This window comes from Glandiceps talaboti, chromosome 1 (genome assembly GCF_964340395.1).
Source record: "Glandiceps talaboti chromosome 1, keGlaTala1.1, whole genome shotgun sequence".
Lineage (NCBI taxonomy): Eukaryota > Metazoa > Hemichordata > Enteropneusta > Spengelidae > Glandiceps > Glandiceps talaboti.
In genome coordinates, this window is record NC_135549.1 from 28,049,740 (window position 1) to 28,066,836 (window position 17,097).

General features: G+C 35.3%; 1 protein-coding gene across 1 annotated transcript; it reads right to left on the minus strand.

The window, feature by feature from the left end:
• Positions 1 to 114: 114 nt before the first annotated feature.
• Positions 115 to 16,934, minus strand: LOC144445030 (synaptophysin-like). The gene is made up of 6 exons (XM_078134616.1): positions 16,880 to 16,934; positions 16,702 to 16,767; positions 13,295 to 13,413; positions 10,096 to 10,303; positions 8,164 to 8,349; positions 115 to 6,181 (listed from the first exon to the last, which is right to left on the minus strand). The coding sequence occupies exons 1-6, from the start codon at positions 16,898 to 16,900 to the stop codon at positions 6,020 to 6,022; spliced, it is 762 nt and encodes a 253-aa protein (XP_077990742.1). The 5' UTR covers positions 16,901 to 16,934; the 3' UTR covers positions 115 to 6,019.
• Between the last annotated feature and the right edge of the window lie 163 nt (positions 16,935 to 17,097).

A 17,097-nucleotide genomic window follows, 5' to 3' on the forward strand; every position in this document is an offset into this window, starting at 1 on the left:
TCTGAGCAACTAGAGTGACTGATTGTAACACTTGCTTTCATTACTACCGCTGACCAGACATTTAATAGCTTCATTTAATCTGAAAGTAAGGAATCTTACACTTTGTTTTGGCTGGTGAAATATTTTTTATTTATTGCAGTTAAGTTACAATTCAACAATTACTACAAAAACATTCAAATGCTACCATTACTGTATCTATTCCTACAATCTAAGTCTACATAGCCTGTTGTGTAAGTTTTTATTACATATTATTTAAATTAGTACAATAGCCGAGTTTGTCCAATCTACTGTATGTACATTCACCTTTCTAACAAAATGAGAAACCACATTCTGTGAATGAGACACAGAGTATGATAACCAGTGTGAATTCATGTTCAAAATGAAAGAGAGATTGTATTATTGATATTATCAGTTTTATCTCAGTCCTTCTTTTTAGTGGTCAAATGTTTTATCTATCAAGATGATTATAACAGACAAGTTTGTTAAAGCTTCATTTCATAAGAGTACAAGCTTCTCTTTCTGAGATTAGTTTCCAATCAACACCAGTGTTTGTTTAAAGGGAACCAGGAGGCAAAAGCTATTAAGGACCCTCGAGTAGTTTACCAAGGTTCCTCACCAAAATTATGGTACACGGTATGAAACCGGAAATGTACTAAATTTTTACCAGCTTTTTCCCTCCACTAACTTCTGTGTCACACCCAAACCTTTGCAAAAACATTGAATATTACATTCAATATTTGGCAGTTATCATCTCACAATGACAGGTAAGAGGACCCTGTGATGACTTTGTCAAGTTTGGGTGTTCACAATGTTTTGTTTATGTATTGTTTATACCTGTTTATGTTCTCTCTGCCTCTATATAAAATAAAAGTGGAAATATTTTACACATAGTATATAAATCCTTTATACATGTATTGCTTCTGGAAAAAAAAAATCTCAGCAGAATGAGTGAATGGTATACATTGAAACCCAAATCCCTCAAAATTAGAGAATTGCCCTCTGTATATAATTACAACATTTCATACTCTGTAAGGCATGTCGTGACATAGCGCCCTCACACATCGGTTAACCCTTTTCACCAATAGGAGCAAGGCTGACGAGAGCTGAGCAACACAACGGATCTTACAGTCTACAGATGTCATAAGACATGGACAGTGGAAATATTTTACAACAAAATATACAAGTAGACTTTTGCTAAAAATCATACTGTAACAATGTAACGTTTCTTGTGAGAACTATTACTGAACAATAGAATGGAGATTGCTTGTTACGTAAAAAGTATAATTTTATAAAATGCCTACTCATTTTTTCAGTTATTTTGTTTCAAAAAATCAAAATTTTGCATGATGTTGGACCCCATAAAAACAGCTGAGACGAATTTTCATCTCATTTTTCCTTTATGTGTGTATGTGTAAAATGAAAACTATAATCAGTGACAAAGTACTTTACAGTCAACTAAAAAGAACTGTTACAGTAAGTACCAAATTTGTTATCCAACCAGAAAGAAAAGTTGACCTCCACTGGAGAGTTGGATTTGACAAGTGAAATTTTCATGTACAAAATAACTTAGGATTAAAGCAATATACAGAACTAGTATAAGTAACTGTAAAACAGGAAATATCATTTTTATGATAAGATTAGTATCTGATGTTTCCAGAATTTTTTGGAGAAATGGGAGTGCATTCTAGCAGGGTTTATACACCAATTTATTGAGATTACATGTGACAAAAATGAAAAGTCCATTCAAGATGAGATAAGGTAATAGCGTTCATTGGGAGTAAAGGATTGAACTATGGAGTTTATCAACAAATTAAAAAACTTCATGGAATGAAAAACTTTCCCAATTCTCCATCAAACGTGACATAAATATTTATCTTACACCCTTAGAATGCTATCCTTAGTGTATACACTACCATGGACAGTGTGCTCTCTAAGCCAATTTTATGCATCACTAACAGGCACAATTTTTAGTGATGCACCAAAATTTGGCTATCATTAGAGGGCACACTGACCGTGAAAGTGGTACATGGTCCTGTGGGCTATGCAAGTTTTTTTCTTCACTATTTGAACACATTGGATTTATTAATCCTTAGAATATCATGTTATTTTATTCACTACCCTGGCAGTATGGTCCTTGGGGGGCCATCTGTGTCATCTCACTATGGCAACATCCTGATATGATATCGTTCTCAGTCAGTCTTTCGATCACTATTTTTTTTATAAATTAAACATCATGTATTATCATATGTTTACAACACAATGGATTACTAAATGACCATTTTCTTTTAAGTTTGAGTGGATTGCATTCTTGAGTATAGATGTCTACCGGTACAGTTGAAAAAAACCAAAGGGACTTTAGAGGGTCACATTTCAGTACATGGCATTCTAAGGACCCTGAAAATAACAATACTCAAGCTGACACATTGGTATAGAATATAATCCTAAATAAAATTCCTCTCTGTCACCACCACCAGACACTCGGTTCCAGAGTTTATGATTCAAAAAAGTAAGTTTTGATTATTTTTCATAAATATCACCACATGCACAGAAGTAAGGGTAGTAAGGTTATACAGAAACGCTTTATTTATATTCACAAATATCATAATTTCAAATACTGCATATAAATTGGACAGCTTATCTTAACTACAATACTACAACATTCAAAATTAACACTAAATAGTGAAATACAAGCTTAAAATCAAAGATAAATAACTGTTTGGAAAAAAAAAAAACTTCAATGAATATATTTATGGGAGCCTACCTACAAAATGTATGAGTGGTGTGCCTCTGCAGTATCAAAATCAGAAAGCTAAGGGACCCTGCTTGCATGACTCCCTAGGGCCTTCATATCTTTTAACCACAAAGTTATGTCTTGGAGGGAAAAAAGGGAAGGAGTCCATGACTATCTCTGTACACATTCTTTTTAAATTTTCTTACTTTTCATGAAAACAGCACCAGATTTACTACATACTAGAGTTAATATACATAGGACTAAAACTGTACACAGGAATCAAAACACAAATAAGTTTGGCTTCCCTAGCAACAAGGTCAAGCAAGTATGGCTTCCCTAGCAACAAGGTCACAATGACTTCTCAGCCTGTAAGAGCTTAGCTTGTAAGATAAGCCATGTTGGACATGTCGGGGTGCCCTTACACATTAGGACAACCTAGAAGGTGGACGACATGGTGTATCTAACAGTGAACTAAGAGCTATCCATCATGGTGAAAGAGATGTGTATGGGATATCATATGGATGAGATATGTATGGAGGAAAACACTTGGAAAGACAAAAGTCTTCAACATGTACAAGAAATATGGAGGGATAACATTGGGAAGATATGGAAAATATACAAATGCAGGTGGCGTTTGTATGAAAAATATGGGTGAGATGAGAAGAGATAAATATACGCAATTCAAAACATGTTAACATTTTTTTTTAGAAATTAAAATACTACATAAATATCAGAGAGCTTTCACAGTCATGTATAGCAATATCATTTGACTCTACAAATTTCAGAAAAATTCTAAATACAATACAACAAGTGTACTACGGTACATAAAATACTGATTAAGTTTGTTTCCCATTTCTCGTTCACATTATCTACTAATACTGTGTCCACTACGGTCTCAAAGACATATTTAGTTGACTCCTGTAGTTAGAGTGGCACTACATGACAGACAGCAATTACAATGTACTACAGACTATCAAGCTTTAGTTAATTCTATGAAAACACAACACAAAGTACAGTACAGCTGAAGAACTGCTTTCCGACTTGGCTAGCATTTGAGTAGCTAAGATCTAACACTGAGCCAGTTTAGTGTTAGCATTGGGCTTGCACTAAACACTTCAAACCAAACTGACAGGTTTGGTGTTAAACATCTGGCTTGCCCAGAGTCAACACCATACTGACACTTGGCTAGCAAATTGGCAAGGAATTCTGGAGCTGTACTCTAGTGCACTAAGATTTTCAATACTTATGTATTCAAAACAAACCTTTGGCAATACATAATAAACACAGTGCAAAATTCAAACATAACAAATTTTGACACTTTTGATGATATTTTTCCTTGTGTCAGTTACTAGTATTTAAATTTGTTTCATTAATGTACAAAATACCAAGTCACATATTTCTCAAATGGGTTTGCATTCTTTTCATGCATTGTGCAGGTTCTTAGAAATGTACAGTGTATTACAAGTATGGCAGATATATACATGCATAGTGCAAGGACTTATTGCAATCACTATGACACAAAAAATATCCTGAAATACAGGATCTTCTTTAAAATCATTGCTTATTTAAATTCGGCTAAACTCAAAAATGCTTCATGAACTATTAGACTGCACTTTTGAAGACAGGAATAGGATACCTATGTATACAGTGCACAATCTGAGGGCCAATGAATATTCTCCATTCATAATGAATAATTACCACACAATTTGCATATGACAAAATTCCTTGAATTAACATAATCAGTAATAGTCCCTTGTGCAGGCATGAGATGCTAAATTGAGCACAGATGTTTTGGGGGGTAACTTTGCTGCATATTCAAAAGGTACTCAACAGTATTCTACTGACTGAGGCATACTTTTTTTTAACCATCACTTGCAATTAACTGAACACAACCTGGTATCAAGATATAACTTATAAATGATCCGTTGATGTAATTCACAATATGTACAAAAATGTCGAGGAAATCCATACTTTACAACCAACTATTCTAACAATGCCAGAAGACAATTGAAATGTTACAGAATAGTTAATTTTGAGGTTTTTCTGCAAGTATTTTCACTATAATTGAAAAGTTGATAAACTCAGTCTGTGCCACATTAAATGAATACCAATTGACCTCAAATTACATTTGTATATAAATTTGCTTACTAATAGGCGGTGAGTGATACTACATTATACAGGTGGTGCTGTGGACAGACACTATCTAATCAAGTTTTTATCTGTAAATCTAGAGGTATACTTATGCGAGTTAGGTTATCATTGTGAAATGTTACAAGCTGTGATGTGTTCTATGGCCACAGTGAACATGATCAATATCACAATACATATGCCACATACAATATACAAACAGCTGTACTACACACATTATATTTTATTGATTATTTCTGTTTCATTTCACTGCTGTTGGTTTCCCCCTCTGGCCATTATGAAGACGTTAAAACAAACTCTCCTATATAATTACCTTCATCATGCTCTAATTACTCTATACACTGTGTTTAATACATTTTATCTGCGATACCGATACCTTCAGTGTATTTGCGCCCCGCCCCCACCTAGAAAAACAGTATGCTATCCAAATACATGCCATCCTGAAGCTTAGTGAACCCTTTATAGACTTATATCAGAAAGAGATAATATTTATAATAACTGAAACAAATTAGCCATATTTCCTCTTATACAACATACAAAGTATATCTACAAATAACCATGTACTTGTTATAAATGCTTTTTTCCTCACAAAAATTGATATTTTTTATTTCTGTAGATATCACAAAAGAGGTGGGGGAGTGTTGGGTTACCTACTTTTGATTAAGGAGGATGTTTCTGTTAAGGAGGATGCTATTGCCTTTTGTTCATGAATAGTTTCTTACCTGCATTTCTGACATTTCCAAAGTTAAGGAGGATGGTTGTGTTTGGATTTCTCGGGTAAAATCAACACAAGACAACTCATGCCTTAAGAGGGGAAATGCCAGAAATTCAAGATTTCAAGGATGACGTTGTTTCAAATGATTGTTTCTTAACAATGTTAAATTGATAATTTTCCAATAACATACAGTAATGAATATAGTTTTTTTTTGAAAAAATAAAATAAAATAAAACAAGTCATCCACAGGTAAGACGGTTTCCATAGACACCTTTTTATCCACCTTCTGTAATATAACTTGTATTTCAAAGTCAAATCTGAATAGCGGAGAAAATATGAAACCATGAGTGGCATCTTGTTTGCAAATTACACCAAAGATCTTAGTGGAAGAACTTTCTACATAGCTTCTACTATTACAAGGATATTTAAAGTTGAGCAGGAGAAGGAACCGGAGAAGCAGCGGTTTCTTGATCAGCTGCTGCTGGTGGTGCTTCTTTAGATGGACTGTATTTATTGAACCAAGTTGTTTCCTTGTAGACAAACCATACATTTCCACCCCAAACAAACATGTTTAGGAAACCAAATACCTATAAAAAAAAGAGAGTTGAACATGTGTGAGATATATGTAGTTAATAGTGAGATTATACTGTGGAAAAACAAGTCTTCTACGTACGTATGAAGACATAGCACCCTAACACAACATGTATTGTGTGGTTAACTGATGTCTGAAATACTGTCCTAAAATTCACTGGCAAATTCCAAACATCGTACATAGCAATGTCTACTCATAACATTAAACAAATTTAATTCACTACATTGTATATGAGATGATGAAACATCAAATATACATTGTAAATGCAGTGTTTTTGCTAAGGTTTGGGAACCCGGTAACAGAAAGGGGGAAAGAGGTAAAACTGGTAGTGCTTCCCATGCAATGTATCATAATTTTGGTGGGGAACCCCGGTAAAATGATGTGGGAACCCCGGTAGATTTTACCTACTTACCGCCCTTAAATAAAACACTGAAATGTATGGCACATCAAATATACATTGTAAATGTATGGCACATCAACTATACATTGTAAATGTATAGAACATCAAATATACATTGTAAATGTATAGAACATCAAATATACATTGTAAATGTATGGAACATCAAATATACATTGTAAATGTATGGAACATCAAATATACATTGTAAATGTATGGCACATCAACTATACATTGTAAATGTATGGAACATCAAATATACATTGTACAAGACATTGGTATATAAGACAAGGTCGGTCAGATTAGATGATGGATAATAAACGTTTCTATGCTGTGGTAAAGAAAAGCTGAAAGAAATCATCACCTGACTCGAAAAAAAGTCTTGCTACATTTTAATATCTGGCTCAACACAAGTCTTACCAACAGAACAGTGTTTCTTTAATTGTCTGGCATGACAAACATTTTAATGCACAGGGCTACTCTTTCTTTGGGTGAGTAAATATAATCAATTAAATGTACAAGGACAACACATGAAGTTAAACCTAACATTGTCGTATTCATTCTGATATTTTTGAGACAGTCAATACATGGTCGACTGCTGTGTAACAATTGTACTTCAATTCTCATTGCGTCAGACGACATGTGGAAATATTAATTAGATTATTTGTGGAGCCATCCAGATGATAAGATTTGACAACATTGGTGAGATATCTGGTCTAGCCAGACAAAGGAATGTAGCAATGGTGGTAAGAGCCAGAGCAGCTTTTGTTTCAGGTTTTGTGATTTTTGTGGCACAAAATGTTTCTAGCAACTTTAGGCTTAGTGAAATAGATCGAGGAGAAACTACTGAATATGAACACTAATTTTTTTCCATACTTGTCGATATCAAAGATAAAATTCACTGACTTTATGGGTCTCGCATGTTTCATAATTTACTTCTGTCAAAACTTTATTGCAGACTCGCTTTCTGTTTGTTAATGTGCATGTTAATCTTATTCTATATTGAAATACAATGAAAGCCATTAAAATATAATTGTTTTTATGTTGTTGTTTTTAATGAGGATGTCTGCAGTAAAAAGTAAAAAAGATTACGTTTTTATATTTACAAAGCTTTTGGGTTGTTATTTTGTATTTATATGCTTTAAAAAGTTGCACAGGCCGAGTATATGTTTTGTAATTTGCATATGATAATTAAATTTTATAATGATGATATTAGTATGAATTTATAATGTGCCTTTTCTCCTGAGAGCTCAAGGCACTTACAATTATTACCCCTGGCACGGATCAGTGGCGGCACAATGGCCCTTTATTCTTCCTCAACTCCCCTGGGAGAACACAAGTCAATCCATTGCAGCCTCTATAATCCGCATAAGATTTAAGCATTCACATCGCACTCTCTCTATCTTACCAGGTCCCCAATTATACATGTAACATCTGGGTTGACTGAGGCACAATCATGGTTCAAATCTTTCCTAAGGATTTCAGAAATGATACAGTCCTGTAAGACACAACTCTGAAAGTTGTGATTCAAGATATCTTGGACATCTGTCCTTTATACTGTTTGATCATAATATACTTACAACTGACACATTTAGAGTAGCATGGCTTGCTTTCTTCTCCACAGAACACGTATAATCCTCACATTCAGTGAGCCAACTAGACACTTGACCAAAGTCTGTAGCCCATTTGACATCTGTAACACCTTTGGCCCAAGCAGCTGATGCAGTCAGCCATAAAAGTACAAATATGCACGTGATCAAAAAGTCCTGAAACAAGAAGATCAGATTCATGAATATTTTGTATACAAAGTACTGTCAAACTTAAATATACAAATTTCTGACTTAAACTGCTGAAAACAAATTTCCAATATAACCTCGATAAGTCCGAAAGCTTTTGATATCGAAGAGAGAAAATTTCCAAGATAAAAATGTATAATTTGCACAGTGCTTTCTCATGAAGTTGTACTTCAAACACTCTACAGTTGTTATCTCTGGCACAGACCTATCAGTATACCTGTACAAAGTAAGTATAATGGTACATTGTACAAATTATTTGAAATTGTGTCAACAGTATGACCATCAGACGCATGCTCTGATCAGTCAATTAGTGTACTTTTTCCTTTGGATGCTAAATGGATGCAACGGAGTACAAAATTACCATATTACTGATATGGTGAAGTTGGTGTTCGGCAGGTGTATGTCAAATAACATCCAGTGCCGAGAGACATGCAAATGGCACATGGACAAAATACCTGATGGATACTACTTTACAAATAGCTACATTAGACACTGTCTGGGAATAGGAGATGGTGAAGGGGTGGGATAGGCTTTCTTCTTTCTGTGTAATATTGCCTATTGATGTAACTAACTACTAAAACCTATTATCGCAAGCCAGAGCATACTTTTCTGCAGACGCAACGAAAAATAATACTCTGGTTTAACTCATACAGAAATTTGTATTTAGGATATGGGTATTAATTATTCATGAGTAATGACAGTGGAATGGCGAGTGAGTCTCAAGAACTGTTTATTATACTTGATATTTTACAAAACGGAACACAAGTAATGTTTTTAAGTCCGTTTTCTGTTCGTACAATATTTCCTGTCAGTTCATACGGTGGAAAACACATTTCGCATTCTCGCACATCAGTCTATTTTCATGCAGATTATGCTGAATAAAACGTGCTCTTCTGATTGGCTCTTACTGTTAGTCTAAGAAGCTGATTTCCAAATACGCTGAAGAGTATTCAATTCAACCACAGCCTTGGCGCAAGAGCATCAGTTAAGCTAGGACTAAAACCTTTGTCAAACTTCTGAACATAGCATTTTATTACACTACAAACACTAGACAACGCATTCACATTTCGAGACTGTAAGATTTGTTGTGTTGTTCAGCCCTATCACAGTTAGGCTTCTAAACCACGACTTCACATAATAAACTGTCCAAATATCCTACACAGTCCAACCAGATTTGGTTGCAGCCAATCAAATATCATTACTGTAAAAGGTGTCAAAATGACAACTGTGCCCTCTTAGCCAATTTGACGTGCCACTGACACACACAATTTCTAGTGACGCACCAAAGTTTGATGTTCCACTATCTCTTACTATGTGGTGACGCACAAGAAATGCCAGTTTTTATCATTTCAACTCACCACAACAAAATTTGGCTACAGTATGATTAGAAGGCACACTGAAAATGACCATGATGCAAGCCTTACAATGCTGATTTATGAGACCAGTCACTTAATGTTACTTCAAGAATAGTAAACATAGGTTTCTGGCCAAATCTGCTATTTTACATTACAATGTATATCCACCAAAAAACTCACACTGAGTCTCATCAACCCATTAGCACATGAACTGCAATCAATTTTCCAGGAGTCTATCATACTTTTCCAGGAGTTCCCAGGTATCCTTTTGAAATTCCACAATTTTCCAGGCCATACGAACTCTATGACTGCATTATTATTTACCATTATGAAGGATACATTACATATTTCTAGTACTTACAATGAATGGAGGAAGATCCTTGTCACGATGATTATGCTCAAAGAAGACATACCAGAGAAGAATAACAATGCAGTAAAGGAAGGCTAGAACACCAACGGCTACAAAATATTCAGCCGAACTAGATGGGTCCACTCGCAAACTTGTTCCTGGCCCAACAGGGTCTGTGCTGTTTTGACAGAGTGGCTCTTTGATAACGATTTGATTCATACTAAAGAAAAGAGAAACAACAACAAATGTAACATGCAACTGCTGTATACTTATAAATTCACAATACATGGTATATTGAACACATATTGCCTGGTCATGAGGGCTATAGCACCTGTTTATTACACCCGAGGGACTGTGAGTTACCAGAATCACATGCTATTTCCCGAGGCCGAGGGGAAATAGCATGTGATTCGGGTAACTCACAGTCACGAAGGCAGTGTTCTCCCCAGGGTTTGTTGATAGGATATCGGCTCATTAGCATAAATTAGCATCAATTTACATATAATTATATTCCCGAAAAATCAAAGTACATCATAATATCAAACAAGTAGTACATGTACATGTGACCAAAGGAAAGTTGAAGGCCAATTTATTAATTCAAAATATTAGCACCAAAAAGAAACTCATAAAGCAGTGTTATTGATTATTATTGTTAGGAAAGCTGAAATTATTTAAATCTTAATGTCCACAGATAAATTAGACTTTCGAAACACGAAAAGTTTGTGTACAGCTACCGACAGACATTGTGTTAGTCCGAAATATCGTGATACACAAGACTTACTATACTTCCCTATGGAGGACTTCAAAAACTCGCGATAGTTTGTGACGTCATGGCCGCCATATTGGAAAATCCATGCTTTCATCGTAGTCGTACGATGTATCAGTCTACAATGTCAAACTACAATCTAAACATGTTTTCAGGGTAAAATTGAACATGAAACTGATAATCGGAGATAACATTGCCACTTTATCGAAAGGTACATTTGTACATTAGTCTGTTCAACTCTTTTCACGACATTGAAGAATGCACATGCTCATGCTCTTGGATGGTTGAGACATACTCGGTGTTACACTGTTACTCTGTCACTCATAGAAAATTAACTAGACACTGAATGTCAACTTCATGCATTTGTCGAACTTTTATACTTTATAGCAAAATGGCACGGCATCGTTTGATTTTATAGTTGTCAAAATCTGGCAGTTCCGACATGCTTCTACGGTCGAACCGACGTTACGGATGGGCCGGTTTTGCCTTTGATTTACCGAAAGCTGTTGTACCGAGTGTGAATCACACTACCATTAGCGAGTTTACGCATTTTATTCCTATCGAAAACAATACTGACGGCAAACTTCAATGAAATCTGTCTGGTAATGGTAGAGGGTTAAATAGTCGTTTGAATTAATTAGACACTCTTTAGTTTTACTTGCTGCTTATGTGTGAAGGATCAATACAAACGTTGTGAAACAACAAAGGCGTCAGCTGACCGATTGACAGATGAACAATATTTACCGAACCCTATACAATCTGATAGCGTATCGGGACAACTGATAGCGTATCGGCGAAAATTAAAGGATATCGGGCCCGATACGCTAAAACCCTCTGCGGAGAACACTGCGAAGGGGTAATGAACAGATGCTATAGCCCGAATATAGGCCAGGCAATATGTGTTTTATAATACACCTCATGCTGTGAACTCGCGGCGGCTGACGACATCATCAGAAGCTGGCATTTTGACCTGCTGTGAACTCGCAGTGGTCACATGACCATGTAATAGTTGATGGAACTATTCCCCTAGGGAAATAGTCATTCTATTTTCCTATCATGTGACTGATTCTAGCGAATCATGGCACAGCATATTATAACATTTAATAATACATGGTATATCAGTGTTTATTAACATCACAATCTGTGATTTGGCTTTGCTATTTCACTAACTGCTTGTAATGCCATCTACGGCAACCAATTAATCCTCTTTCTCCCCAAGAACAATTACTTGTTTACGAATAATACCTCCTTCAGGAGGAGGAGGATTAACATGGTTAGAAAATCATACTCTCAAACTGATTGGTCACAATGGGGAGTGATAACATATGTCAGCCAAATTGATTATTATCATATGAAGTCAATATGTGAAAGTGCCCTCATTGATTGAGATGAGCACAAGAATGACTTAATTTACATATCTGAAATATTATGTAAATATCTTTAGACACTGATAACTAACATGAGGCATGCTTAAATCAATTGGTTGCTGTTGATTGCTCTACTACAAGGGAGACAGTGAAGCAAAACACAGATTGCGATGTAAACTAACGAGAATAAGCCAGACTACATACAAGATATGGCATCCATCTATCAACTAAATCTCTTATCTGTAGTCAAGACATACTTTATTTCTTACTACATGTATGTCATATGTCTTCTACTAGTACTTGTAAAAATACAACTTTAGTTGAAAATTGACATTTGGTACCCTTTTCTCGCCATGGGCGTCAGTGGGATTTGGTGTCCGAATTTGCTGGAACATGTATCAAATATAGAAATCGGACTACGGCATAGTAGGGAGTTTACAATGATTGACTGTTAAATGACATACTGGTACTGAATGTTTGAAATGCTATAGAATTCAATAATACATGTAGATGTGGTACATAAGTAATTTTTTCTAGGCTACAGCTCAGTTAGCAAGTTCTACATCATACTTACAATCCCTGTATCATGCGGCATTCTAGTTTCTACCTTAGTATTGATTTGAACTTCTGTTCATAAACTTGAAAATTCAAATTTCAATTCAACACTATCAATGGTTTACAAATTTACACATTTGAAGGTAATTTCTACCTTGTTTCTGTTGGGATAACTATCAAATTAATAATCATAATTTTGGCATTTGAAATTCAGTATTTGAAATTATTTTCTGACTCCAAATCTCACTAAGCCCCCCCCCCCCCCCCCACCCACCACACACACACTCACACACATTTCATGTCATTTATTGGCTAAGACACATCTGACATTCTAGACACAATACAGGTGTCACAAAAACAACCTTGGATCTGTTATCACTGCATAAAATGATGAGTACATGCCAACAAGTACCCACCAGAATATCATACTGTTTCTGTAAATATATACATTTGCCCATGTACAATAAATTTCTTTTTTTTGCTATGATTGGTGAACTTTATTAGTTCCATTAAGAATACTTACTCAAAGGGATAGCAGTAGTCAACACGAGTGGTGGCGTCATTTGGAGGGTTGCAATTGATACTAAAACTAAACCAATCACAATGACCAGCTGTTGTAGCAAATGCAAATATTGCTATTATCTGTAAGACAATAAAATAAACATAAAATTACCACTGTCAGATTAAAAGATGGATCAAGTGAAAAATAAACTGGTATAATAAATTCATTATTAAACTGTACCAACATCTTGAGTTTTAAACTTCAAGTACAATTCAACACTTATAACAATATGTGCTTGTACGGTACTGTGACCAAGGGTTCTTATTATTTACGAGTAACAGTTTCACCTGTTTACCTAGTGGTAAAGCCAGCAATCGGACTGTTCGACAAAGCCTGTCAAACTGAACAGGCAAAACGTTACTCACATAATAATGGTGCAGTACTATGTCTTACTCAACTTACTGACCTAATGACAACAGTTCCTTTCCTAGAACTATTAACGACCAGAACTCACTAAACCACAACCTGAAAGCCAACCTGGACACTAATGCTGGTACACATTGTAATAAGCTTTGAGAGCATAAACCCCCACACCCCTCCCCCCAGCTGTGATATCGGTAAGGAGTTCAGCTGGTAACTTATACAGATACCGATTTCTCCTATAAATTCCACGAGCTACAAATGTACATGTACATAAATGACATGACATGTCTCTCAAACTCACATGGTGAAATCAACTATTCTATCATTTACTGGAGAGAGCTTAGATTATGAACACATCACATTTTACATTCTACTTTTGAGGGTACATGTAGTATTATTAGTCTAGCGATATCCTTCATCTTTCAGATCTCTCCTTCTGTCTAGCTCAAAGAAGTCCTGAGAGATACAAAATGTACATGTGTCATGAAATTTATAATTCAGCCACAGTCACCCACACAGTCATTAACATCATGTCTTTGTTAATCAATCACAGAATTCTAACCAAAAATAAGTTAGTGTTTATTGGGACATTTACATAATGTCCAAAAATGGTATATTTGTCAGCTCAGGATGCTACTTCATGTATCCACTGTTTACATCATTATAACATTTGGAGTTTACTCATTTGCATGACTCAGTCACTTTGATGAGAAAGATCATATTAGCATCCAGACTAATGTAGTATCTGCAGTGACCAAATACAACCATGGCCTTAATCTCCAAGTAGGATATTTGTGTAGGTACATAAGTATATACTATTTGGGAGAAAAAGGCTTTTCCACGCTGGAGGTCATCACTCTCCATTGAAAAATGTTATCTTTCAATTACATATTTACATAATTAACATTGAATAAACATAATGTATGTAAAAAGTAGTTCCTAAATGATGCGTTTTGATTACTACGATTATCTTCGATCAAGTATAGGGATAGTCATTATTCTAGCACCGAAATCTGCGTCCATATAATGTAAACATGATGACGTTATCACATCTCCACATTATTTTAGTTTCAGACTGGAGAGGTGGAGTTTGGTTAATGAGCAATTGTCTGAAAGAACTAACCAATTGCAACTGCCTGTTAACATGTGATCATGGATTACTACTGACATGCGTCGTTTACCCTAGACCAGTGGGGTAGCACAGACTTCTGTTCTGGAATAACGACTTTCCCTATTATGTGAGTTAAGATGTTCGAAGTAATCGTACCGGTAACACAGCGTATGGGAACTAGACTAAAAGTAGATGGACATGGGTAGGCAAGTACATGCAGCAAGCTATGTTTTGGTGAACAAAAAAAATGACTCAAAGACTTTCAAATTGGAAACATAATTGTATATAATTTTTCCTGAAGGACACATAACGCAATAGGAGTGTATCCTGCAATAAAGTTACAATAAAAGGGTTCATTCTGGAAATGAATTTCTTGAATTGAATTTTATTTTACCAGAAACATAAGATTATAACAATTATGATAACAGGAAACAATTCAGTCCTGGCATGTGATGAAATAATTCTATAAGTGTCCAACATTTAGTCACTACATTGTATAATATGTGTTGGTTACAAGATTTTCTGAGAAGTCAAAACCTGAATATAATGATACTTATTTTTTTGTCGAACCATACACCATTACATGTATATTGTACATCTGTGATGAAATCCATGGTTCAAAATCTGAAAAATTATAAAGTGGCTTGATTTCCTTTATTTATATTCTTTCATGTCTACTCTGATTCAGTGATCATCTTTTTTTTATGTTTTCCTCCTTGGAGTAGGAAAGCAGTTACACAATGCATAACTAAATGACGTAAGGAGAGGATACATGTAGTGATCGTAGAAAATGGTATAGGACTAGACTTACTAAGGACAAAGATAGTAGATGTGAAAGTTAATACATCAACCAAATCCAGCCTTCTCCTTGCTCAGATTGGAAGCAGATTGAAATGAAATACAAATGTACAACATTGTAGGCATTAGCTACCCAAGTTCCTTTCAAAATTTTACCTTGGTTTCTATTATACATGTAGGTATGGAAATTTAGGAAAGTTTAACTGGCTTATCCCCTACCCCCCTTTGTTATGGGACAGGTTACTATACTGTAAACCTGGAAATTTATGTTACAAGACTTATGTTTGCTTTATTTTGCTGGAAAAGAAAAATGCAAAACCAAGAAGTGACTAAAATGCCTTCGTGTACATGAACACAATGTACAAGTCTAGATTAGTAAAAATTACTCTTTTGGAACTTGCTGAAGACTGTAACATCACTGTAAGACTGACATAAGCTACTAGTAATTCAAGTGAGTGTAATATCACTATATATATATTGCAATGGCTGGCTTTGGTATAAACAGTATATTTCTCCGATGACAATTTTTTGGTACACTCAAAATTTACATCAGAGACTCATAATTTAGTTTACTTGTGACAATTTACAAATGTTTCTATTCGTAAAAATACTAAAATAACGTTTGCAGCAATTCTTCAAATGATACTGATAGTGATAGAAACGTTCAGCTGTGGCCCATATCCTATTTAACGTAAACTTCCTAACAAAGTAACAAAACGCTTCACTGGCAATGGGCGGATTCTGTCAAGGCTTCTGTACTATATATCTTAGGATACAGAAAGCCCTTGATTAAATCCGCCCTATGAAAGCACACAACTTCATGCATCATCGCATGTACATAGGCTTACGCTGGAACGTGTAGTGACACCGACAGGTTTTTTGGGGAGGTAGCGATTCTATCGTTCTCCAGTGATATCGTTCCTATTCAGCCGTTATTAAATTGCTGCTAAACTCTCTATCAGCTACAATCGCTGACACATCTTGATCTTCATGAAGAGTGCAAAATTCGCACGGAAACCCAAATCATTCAATATATATTAACAGTTGTAGCCTATATGTATTCAGATGATCATTACAGTTACAGATTCATACTCACAAATTCAATAAATTTGATGAAGCCTCTCGGTTCTTTCAAAACCCTCAAAGAGAAATTCTTCACAACCTGTAAAAAGCCATAAATGATTCCTTGTTAGTTCACAATTGTGACATCTATGAAAAAATTCAAAATTCTTACTAATCCCCCACATAATGCCACATAACAAGGGACAACTTGCCATCTGCTGGGCGGCCTCCATGTTGAATTTTTTTCCAAATGGAGATGATTGTGTATCTTGTGATGTCCGCCTTTCTGGTAGGTACAACGCGGTCGTCTATTGGCTGTTTCTTATTACCGACACGGTTATAGACCAATGAACATCGTCGTATTTACATTTCTAGGAATACTAATCAGACGAATGAGCTCATCTTTTTTATGGTCAGAGTCATGTCAAAG